Raw genomic sequence first — 11,409 nt, forward strand, 5'->3', positions numbered from 1 at the left:
GTGTGGTGGCTCTTGATGCCTTGACCCCAGCTTCAGTCCATTCCTTGTGAAGTTCACTCAAATTCTTGAATCAATTTTGCTTGACAATTCTCATAAGGCTGCGGATCTCTCGGTTGGTTGTGCATCTTTTTCTTCCACATTTTTTCCTTCCACTCAACCTTTCTGTTAACATGCTTGGATACAGCACTCTGTGAACAGCCTGCTTCTTTGGCAATCAATGTTTGTGGCTTACCCTCCTTGTGAAGGGTGTCATTGATTGTCTTCTGGACAACTGTCAGATCAGCAGTCTTCCCCATGATTGTGTAGCCTAGTGAACCAAACTGAGAGACCATTTAGAAGGCTCAGGAAACCTTTGCAGGTGTTTTGAGTTGATTAGCTGATTGGCATGTCACCAAATTCTAAATTGTTGAGATAGTGAATTGGTGGGTTTTTTGTTAAATGTGAGCCAACATTACCACAATTAAAAGAACCAAAGACTTAAACTACTTCAGTCTGTGTGCATTGAACTTATTTAATACACGAGTTTCACAATTTGAGTTGAATTACTGAAATAAATGAACTTTTCCACAACATTCTAATTTATTGAGATGCACCTGTACATGAGTATATCCTGCTAATACTTACGAATGGCATTGTATGAATCGTAAAATACTTAAGGATTACAATGAGACAATAATGTACTAATTATAATGACATTTCACAAGATCAAGTTTTCACAACAAGGAATGATTTCACATGTTTGGTTAAATATGGATTCATTTATATGTATATATAAAACACATGAATATTTGGTTTAATTTGGCACTTCTAGTCAACTAAATTATGTTTATGTCTACTAAAATTAGATGCCATTTTGAATAAAACTGACTAAAATGAATTCATATGACATGACAAAATACTAACAGAATTAAAAGAAGAAGACAACAGCTATGACTGTGTAAAAATAGTTACATATTTGGCCAAGAGGGAAGTGACAACAGGTTGTGTTATTACAACACTGCACCCAAAAGGGTCATTTTCACGTAATTTTTAGCAATGTGGCTTCTCTTTATGCCTGTCAACAGATGGAAACCTCAAATTTGGTTGTCATAAAAGTTTAGGATTTAATACAGCACAGCTGTGAGCTCTCAAAGTTTAAGCAGCTGTGTTTATTGAAGAGGGTGATTAATTTTGGAGGTAAAACTGGGATTTGTAATCACTTCCCTTTTGTGTGATTCTGAAGCTAAAAAACAACACATCACATTAATCACACACCCTAATTAAAAAACAGCAGGCTTCTAGCTCTATCTCTCTCTCTCTTACCCTTACACTATCTATCTTTCTCTCTTTATGCTGTCTCTCTCTCTTTCTCACGTGTGATGGATTTGTAGGATGCACCCAGTCGTGAGCTGCTCTAATTTAGAGCCTATCAATACATCTTATCAGTGGGGGCTTTTTCTCCCTTGTTTCTCCACCTTATTCCTCCTTCTCTTACTCCCATCTTCCACAAACGCAGACTCAACATCTTCTGAAGCATGACTCTCTTTGACTTTGGCTCACTGGATAATTAAACCCCAATGTGAACTTTCTATCCAGAGACCAGTGGCGAGGCCAGAAATCTACAAGTGAGAAGACTCTCACTGCCTTCGCTCAAATTTCATCTCTTCTTAGACTGTATGATTTGCACATTTTGCACAGCAGAACTCTGGATTACTGCATGCAGTGCGGCATTAATAAATCATATGAATTACTGGGTTATTTTCAGTGGTGTTGTGCTTATTGCCTCTTTGAGTTATGTGGTGTTTGCCTATATCACACATACTGCATCGGCAACGCAAATCTGCATCCCATATAAACATGTTACAATGTTAACACTACCTGAGTAAGCAGCTACAAGTAGGGTCACCACCCGTCCTGCTTTGCATTGTATCGTACAGTGTTTTCACCCCTTGTCTCGCACGTCGCATTGAGAAAATGTCCTGCATTTTCATCAGTCTGTTGTTTTCTAATTGTAATATTAAGAAAACATGCATGCACAATTTTTCACTTCTTGTTTAGAAGTGGTTAATCAGATGTAAACAAATACAAAAGTAATTTTTTTTTTTTTTTATATAATGTTATGTGTTATAACGGAACATATAGAGTTTTGGTGCCAAATTCACATGTCATGCTCAATTTGAGGACTTTTAGAAATCAAACTCTCTTAAAACAAACATTTCACACTTTGTTTAGTTCAGTTCGTGCAGTTTCCAACAGTTGAGGTCATACGTTTACATGAACTATACCATGCAGAATCTGCTGAATGTTACAACTTTCAAAATTTTAAGAGGGGTCAAAAATGGCATGTTATTTATTCATTCATTCATTCATTCATTTTGAACTGCTCTAAATTTCACATAATAGATGTTTACATACAGTATAGTACAAAATAATAATAAAACAAAATAATAGCTGAATTTACCATAACAATAGCTGACTTGAATGAAAAAATATATGGACTGTATGCATGAACTGTTTATGTGTTTGAGTGAGCCAACAAAGGTGACTTAAAAAAAAAAATAAGGAAAATTAAATCAACATTTCATTTTATAGCCGGTATGTTGTGCATCCTAAATAAATAAAATTAAATCATATTTTTGCATATATTTACAAATTCACTTTTTGAATACCTTGTTAAAATTAAGTTTGGAAATTATGCACAACATATTCCATTCAAAGTGTTTGTTGTTGTTTTTGTTTTTTTTTTCAACATCACATCTCATATTTATAGTGGTTTTTTTCTAGTTCTTCACTGAGACTTTTTGTCCTTGGTAAACTAATCCACTAATTAAACTTTTATTGTGGGCAAAAATGTTTGATGTAGTAGAAATTATGCCACAACTGGGAGTTACAAAAAATTAAATGTTTTATGTTTATTTCACTCTTTGTTTTTATCATCATTTAAAAAAATGTAATTCATATTTTTAAAATTAACTCATATTTTGAGGCTGAAACAATAAAATCTATAAGGCATTTAAAAAGAAGTAAAAATGCTGAGGACATGATAAAAACTTTGCACGACAGTTTTAATGTGACCTTCATATAATAAAAAGAAAACAATAAAATCTGTTAGTTTTCATAAAAATCAACCCCTAGGATATTAAATGTCCCTTAAGAAACACCAGTCTCTTTAATGCACCACAAACACTATCAGTGTGAAAGCTCATGCTGCATACAGTATGTGTGAAACTGGCCTTGAAGAGCAACTCGGTCTTTGATACCATCATTGTTGTTTGTATGTTGGATGGCAAGGACCCTGCATGGCGGATCCACTGTATGATTTATATTGCTTCCTCAGCTTGTTAAATTTCTGAGCAAGGCAAATGTTAAAAAAAAAAAAAATGAATATGCCACAACAGGTCCAAATCATTGCTCATCTGTTATTGTTCACCATAAAAATTAGAGTTAATTTGACATAAAATGGTTATATCCATATGTTGTTGTTTTTTGTTTGTTTGTTTGTTTGTTTTATACTTTTAGTTTCCACATTTGCATAGTGGATAGCCTGCTAACATTTAATGCTCTTGTTTTTCATTTGCTACATTTCCATATTTAACGATTCAAAACAACACTCTGGGTTTTTGCTTCTGCCACTGTGTGATTCTCGTTGTGAAAACCTTGAGCCCTAGCGCACATACAATATATTTTTGTAAGTCTGCATTTATTGCAACATTCAGAGTGGAAACAAAACCGTGACTATGTAATTACATGGCAATTACACAGTATTAACTGTTTAATAACAACAATACAAAAGTGCAATAGAATCAGGGACAACTAAAACAAAGTTGGCTATAATCCTGATGTCTTTTTACAATGAAGTTCTTCATATAAACACACAAACATAGTTTCAGCCTACCTTTTGACAGGCTGTTCATAAAAAATCAGTGAGAGACCCAGGATATGCATGTGTCTTAGTACATGTTCACCATAAAAGTGTGGCGAAACCATGCATTACGGACCAGTTATCTGAACCACACATTACTACAATAGAAATAGCACTGATAGCACAGGCCTGTTTAACCATGCAGACTACAAAATCTTTGTTCAGTGCACAATAACCATATCACCAGTTTTATATAACCATAACCATAACCAGTTGTACAAAGGTTTGAAATGAAATTACACATATGAAACTATATATTTTATACAACAAATATGATGCAGTGTCTATGTGTGTGTGTGTGTGTGTGTGTGTGTGTGTGTGTGTGTGTGTGTGTGTGTGTGTGTGTGTGTGTGTTTGGTATTTTCTGTGACTCTAAGCTTCTGCTTAATTCAAATGAGGGCCAATTATTGACTGTTCTGCCTACATAAAATCCTTTCAATCCATTTGAAGTATAAGAGTCTGCTAGTCAAGACCTTCTGACCTTCTTTTCATCAGTCTGATGATCTACCAATGACTTAAAAGTTGAATGTTGCCAACTCTTTAATACACTAAATTATACATTAATGCAGTACTCTTTAATACAGCAAATGGCCAAAAGTATGAGGACACCTGAACGACACCATATTTGCTTTGTGGTGCGGATGATACAGAAGAGCATACACAGCATATGAGAGACACAGAAAGTGTTCCCGTCGCTTCATATAACCCAGATTGCACGTCTGATGGCAGATGGAGTATTCTGACTACAACTTTCATACCTTTTATGGACCTTGACACTGTTATTTATTTGGCAGTCTATGGGACAGTCACAAGCCTCCCGGTTTTCATCCAAAATATCTTAAATTGTGTTCCGAAGCTTTTACGGGTTTGGAACGACATGGAGGTAAGTGATTAATGACAAAATTTTCATTTTGGGATGGTGTATCCCTTTAAGCTAATCGCTACACCTGCTTAGCGTTTCTCATGTAAACACCCTGTATTGTTATAAAAATAGACAGAATCTCATGAAAATCACATACAAATCAAATACTGTCGTAATCGTGTGTTTAATAGCTTCATGTTTCATCCGTGGAAATGTTTTCCTGTGTTTCTTATGTACAGAACTGAACACGAAAGTGTAATGGATGTTCTAATAGGAGACAGGACAGGTAATATGAGTGAAAGATGAGCAGTGAATAAGCTTCCTCTCAGAACAGTCAGAACAGCAATCGTGGAAGAAAAACAGACTGAGACAGCACTGGAAGCAGCTAATGCACATCAGTAAATCAGTGGAAAATTTATAGAAATTATGATTCTGTCTAAGCTATGCATTTTAAAAACAAAAATGCACTAGTGTAAATGTAGCCTAAAAGATGTGGAAACTGAAAACTATTTTGACTATTTGCAATGATTTATTGTGTTGGTTATAATTTATTCCTTTGTGATTTTTTGTTCCTTTGTGCTATGGCTCAGGAGATCAGTCTTTGGGTCTGTAAAAATGTCAATAAGCTGAAAAAATAAAACCAAAACGTTTTTTTTTTTTTTTTTTTTTTTTTTTTTTTGAGGTAATGTGTAATTTAATCTTGTTCAAACGGATTTCATAAAATTGGTATAAAAAAAAAAAGTATTATTCAGGAACTGGTATCGAAGTCAAGGAAGCCAACGATTCCCAGCCCTATATTTGTAATCCTGTATGCTTTGATTTCATCTGTCCTATATGTGGTACTTACTGGTTTAATTATAACTATTGTTCTGAACCATCATCATCTAAATCATAAATATGTAATGAGAAAATGAGGGTCAATTTGATTTAAAACTGGCGTTTTTTTTATTCCCAAAATGTGTATAGTGTTTAGACTGTTGTTAAAATGCTTGTTGACACTGGTTTATTTGCACCATTTGCAACTTTAACAATTTGAAACAACACTCTGGCTTTTCACTTCAGTCACATTGCGATTCTCCTTGTGGCAACCAATGTAAAAATGATTACTTCCATATGTTTTTGTACTTTCATTTTTTTAGTTTGTATAGTGTATAGACAGTTGTTAAAACTTAATGAGCTTAAACACTGTTTTTATTTGCAACTTTAGCATTTTGAAGCGACACTCCGTCTTTTTGCTTCTGTCACAGTGAGATTTTCCTTGTGACAGCCATGATCCCTAGTACACACTGTAACCTATGTCTTTGTAAGTCTGCTTTTCTTGTATAACATTCAGAAATTGGAAATACAACTGCACCTATGTAATTACATGGTAATTACATAGTAATAGACCACTCCAAAAATACTTTTTGGAATTAATATACACTCCCAAACATAATTCCACCCTGCTCTTTGACAGGTGTTCATAAACATCAGTGAGAGACCCAGGCTATGTATGTGTCTTATAGTACAGAGTTAAAATAAATATCTGTTTTAAAAAACACAATATATATCTAACAAATAAACCTTGATTCATAGAAGGTGCTTTCTATTATTGCTACTAGTTGCACATGAGGTCAGTGTATAAAGCTCACATCTTAGCAAAAAAAAAAAATAAACTATTTGCATTGCACACACATCCTTACAATACAAGGCAATCATGTTCTTGTTATTGTACCGAAGAGAATTACACTCTATAACATAAATCTCACAAAAACAGTGCATTTACACAAACTGTTCACATTAATGTCACAAACAGATGAAGATTGGCTTTGTTTCGGGCTAAGAGACCCCTAGAGTCCTTTTCCACAGCACTTTTTTTCCTGAGCTAGACAAATGCAACACCACTTCCATTTATAGCAGTATTCCCATGATAACTACATGAACACTACAGTCTAGAGTACAAAACAAGCAACAGTCTAAATCGCTCTAACATTAAATACTGCCATTGCGTTTACTAGGTTAACCTTTAAATGACCACAAATGAACATAAACGTAAAACCACCATCAAAGATTCATATGAGTCGAGCAAAAAACAATCTGCATCTCAGTAGCTTCACTGAAATTTAAAACCCTGCACATACAAATGAAAGCAATGGTTCACTCAAAAGTGAAAATTCTGTCATTATATATTCATCCCCATGTCGTCCCAAACCTATATGACTTTCTTTCTTCCACTCACCAAAAAGAAGATATTTTAAGGACACATTTGTCCCTCATTGAGTTTCATTGTATGGACAAATAAAGAAGAAATAAGGTCATGCAGGTTGGGAGCAACATGAAGATATACTTTTCACATTTATGTGAACTATTTCTTTAGAGACTAGCTACAATCCTCACACCAGCGTGATAAAGACAGGAAAACGTGGGACTTACTTTGTGTATTCTTCATTGTCTCTGTCGCACCTTGCATCCTTATGTTTCTCCCAGTCCTTCCCGTGTTTGCAGGTAGTCAATAAAATGATATCATCCCCATTATGTATATGATGCAAGGCATTTCTGGTTTCAGAACCGATGCCAGTTAGATACCTCTTCCCTTTGAAGACCAGCAAGTATTTCCGTAATGGAGGGACATTGTTAAGATTCAGATTACCTTTGCTCCCTCCATTCTGAGGATGGTCTTTTGAAAACAAAGGAATGGACACATCAAAACGTGGTCTAAAGTTGTCCATATCGGTGCTGGCCTTGGCCAGCATGGCTTGGCCGATATCGAAGCCTAGTTCCTCCGTATAATCAGGCCACGTTCCAGAGTACAAGTTAAAAATCAGATGGTTTCTCCCTTCGTACCACAGAGGGAGGCTTTGAATTCGGGCTCGGACGTTATGTACATACTGAGCGGACAGCTGGTCCCTGTCTAGAGTGTCTATGCTCAATACAAACAGACAGGCCTCATTAGGGTCTGTTGTGTAGAACCGCGATTCCTCGATGGCAGCCAGAATCTTCTGGTAGCTTTCCGAGGGCGCTTCACCTTTCTGAGGCGGATACACGTAAATTTTAAACCCCCGTTCACAGCGCTGGAAATCGAAACAGGTCTCCATGCGACATCGCCGGCTCTTGTAGATGTTCTTCTGGATTTCTCGTCTCTCGTGAGGAGACGTGTGTTGATGAAGAAGCAGGGGTCCATCCTCTTCCTGCTCGGCCTCACCAAGGTACGTCTGCAGGGGAGGATCCACCCATTCTGGCCAACGGGGCGGCCGAGGTGGGACACCGGCGATCTGTGAGACTCCATAAAGCTGGGCATTGTTCTGGAACTCACCGATTTGTAGACCACACAGGTAGGCTAGTAAGAGGCTACAGGCCCCCACAGATACCAGCAGGTATCGCTTCTTCGCCTGCATGTGGACAGCGAGAAGCAGGGCAGGAAAAGAAGGAAGAACAGCGGGTCGACTGTAAACCCACGGGATAAGCTCTCATACCAACACGAGCATTCTGATTTTGCACGGACCACTGTAAGTGCAGAGAGGGTCATGTTAGCTACACACCAGAGTTAAAAAATGACAGAATGTAACATTGTAACTCCATCTGAATACAGTCTTTATTACTTATAATTTACAATAAGACCACATTGAAAATCTGGGATTTGAACCTAGAAAATGTAAAAATACAGAAACATATAAATTAAAAATAAATTATTTTAAAAGTAGGCTACTGGATAACAGACTTTTAGAATTATTTAGAATTTAAGAATTATTATTTTCAAGAAGTTGGCTAATTATCATTATGAAAACCAGTGTGGAATTAAAATCAGTGCGTCTTCCAAGGAGGTCTACTTTCTTAATCTTGCAGCGCCATCAGAGATTCGTCTAGCACCATGTATTTATGACGTGTAAATGTATAATAAAGTGATAAGTAATGACAGTAGGCTACTTATATTTTGTCAACATTACCGCATGATACAGATCCTTAAAAAAAGTGCTCTGTTGCTATAGTAACTACCTCAGGTGAAAGTCTTGGCAACTTTGTCAATTTAACTAATCTCATTTTTGTGGTCACTAAAACTTTTGAAAACGTGAATAAAATGTATATACACTTAATATACACTTTAAAGTATACAGATATAACTGTTCCTACTATGGGATATGGCTTCAAAAACTTCAGAGAGGTAAAAACTGACTACATACATAAATTACACACTTTCTAATATATATATATATATATATATATATATATATATATATATATATATATATATATATATGTATATATAGGCCTATGTATATATAGGCCTATATATTATATCAAAAAAGAGAAACTTCTGTTTATGTAGTGAGGCTATTTCAGTACCAAATGTGAGCTTTTTACTCTCTTCACCTCGTTTGAAAACTCCTCAAACTTGTGCATTATTTATAAAACTACAGAGAATAAAATTAGCTTATTAAATTGAGTTACATTTAACACTGTACTTGCAACTTATGTAATATATGCTGAACAAACTGAAACTGCATGCATAGAGATACAGAGATGCTTTACCTCAGTCACCTGTTGAAGCGTCAGTCATCTACTGATGAGCAGAAGACCTTCCCAACTTTATATTAGAAATCAAAGCACTATCAAGTCAGCGCATTATTGGGAGTTGTGCAGAAGTATTTGCCAGCCATTTCTGTATTCATAAAGCAAATGTTTTGATCCTGTACGTCAGTATAATAATGTGCTGAAAAACACACGCTGTCTGAATCCATTACTCTGATAAAGCAACGTGATGTTTGTTATTAGCTGTTTCTGTCTTTACATGCATGATCTATATATCTTCATATTTCCATATGCCACTGTGCAACTTCAGAAAATCCAGAGTCTTCTTTAAAATGCATTCCGTCCACGAGTCTCGATTCATCACAACCTCAGCCTACTGATATGCTCCAAATATCTCCAGAATCTGAGATCCTTCTATAAACGTGAGGATTATCAACCTCTATCTCTCTGGATAAATGTGCAGGTTTTAGAGAAAAATCCATCGCAGAGTCCCTGAGACATCCTGAGCGCTCAAGTTGCGTTCACAACTCTCCGAAACCAACGCGAAACTTCTCATCACGCCACTCGTGGACTCACAGCATCCTGCTGACTCTGAAAGAATCTCATAATCCACCTGGACCACAGGTTTTAATCGCAATAAAGTCCTTCCAGCGGTTTGATTTAATTTGAAGCTAGCTGTCAGTCACAGCATGATCCAGAGTCAATCCAGGGACCACGTGCACAGACTCCAAAACAGTCCCCAGTTTCGCTCTCATGACACTCCAGTGTTATTTCATCTGTTTTCCATACTCCTGCAAATTCAAGCACTGCAGATGATCAGATGTCCGCGGTTGGCGTGAAAGTTAACGCTGCTGTCAGCTGAACGTCACTTCACTCCAGCGCATCTTCTCCGGGACGAGTCCGCGGAAGCACGCACACCTTCTGTCGCATGCCTGTCCCTCTATACGCAGTCCCAGCAAGTCTTCTCCTTCAGAATCAGCAGGCGTGGAGCATGATGGAGAGCTTCTGGGGAGAGATGAGGAATCCGCTCTGGATCTCTGTGAGCTTGAACCTCCCACCACCATTGAGTCTGTCCTCTCCGTTATTAGTAGAGGAGGCGCCGAGAGAAGGAGCGGTCAGCGGGGAGCGTCGATCATCTCAGAAGAACTGTGTGCGGATCAGACGCGACACGAGGACGCGCGCGACAGCAACCGAGCCACAGGCTGCAAACATCTTCACTGAGAAACTCTGTGATGATCCACCTCCACTGATGCCCACTGCAACACATGAAAAATGTTATTGTGAAAATTTGATTTTCAAAGTAAATTTATTCAAGATTTTAAATGTTATACGAGACACAGATTTGTGTCGATAAATTATAGGGTGTAAGGGGGCTGACGGTTTTACATTTAAAGTAGCATTATGTTAAGTACTACACAAGTTCATTACACAAATAGTTTATTTAAAAGTGAACACAATGCTGATATTCAAGTTTTCAATAAATGTTTACTCTATAAAATCACGGAAACAGAGTTGACCATTTAAAGCTTCCTGCTAAATGTAATAAAATCTTGAAAACAATAAGATTTGCCCTCTACAGTTTCACAGCATCCTGAATAGCCTATAGGCTAATGATGTTATGAAAGAGCTTTCATTAATGAAATTGTGTATCATTTTAATAAAAGAGAGATAAAGGGTTGATGCATTAGCTACTTTGGGACATGTCTTTTTTAATGACGGATTACGTTATATCCGGTCATCAATCTCATTCATAACACTATTATTAGATGATGGGCAGTGCTGTTCGCCATTTAGTCTCAATTCAATCAGCTGATAGCAGTCATTCTATCAATAATGATTGTCATAAAAAAAGTAAAAGAAGACTAAGTTATAATAAGTAAGGAATTTACACAAACAATGGGAAGTGTGTGTGTGTGTGTGTGTGTGTGTGTGTGTGTGTGTGTGTGTGTGTGTGTGTGTGTGTGTGTGTGTGTGTGAGAGAGAAAGAGAGAGAGAGAGAGGGAGAGAGAGAGTTTGACAAGACAAGAATCCCTTGAACTGTGACCATGTTCATTCAGGGACCACTGAGCTCTCTCTGAGGTATGTGTATTTCAAAGTAAATGCTGCCATCTAGTTGTGGATGTTGGTAAGATAAAAGCCT

At 36.8% G+C, this 11,409-nt stretch overlaps 1 protein-coding gene across 1 annotated transcript; it reads right to left on the reverse strand.

Moving 5' to 3' along the window:
• Positions 1-4,741: 4,741 nt before the first annotated feature.
• Positions 4,742-10,779, reverse strand: LOC109093562 (exostosin-1-like). Its single transcript, XM_019107294.2, has 2 exons — positions 9,270-10,779; positions 4,742-8,246 (listed from the first exon to the last, which is right to left on the reverse strand). Exon 2 carries the CDS (start codon positions 8,135-8,137, stop codon positions 7,172-7,174), a length of 966 nt encoding a protein of 321 aa, XP_018962839.1. The 5' UTR covers positions 8,138-8,246; positions 9,270-10,779; the 3' UTR covers positions 4,742-7,171.
• Between the last annotated feature and the right edge of the window lie 630 nt (positions 10,780-11,409).

The sequence above is a fragment of the Cyprinus carpio genome, chromosome A20, assembly GCF_018340385.1.
Source record: "Cyprinus carpio isolate SPL01 chromosome A20, ASM1834038v1, whole genome shotgun sequence".
Lineage (NCBI taxonomy): Eukaryota > Metazoa > Chordata > Actinopteri > Cypriniformes > Cyprinidae > Cyprinus > Cyprinus carpio.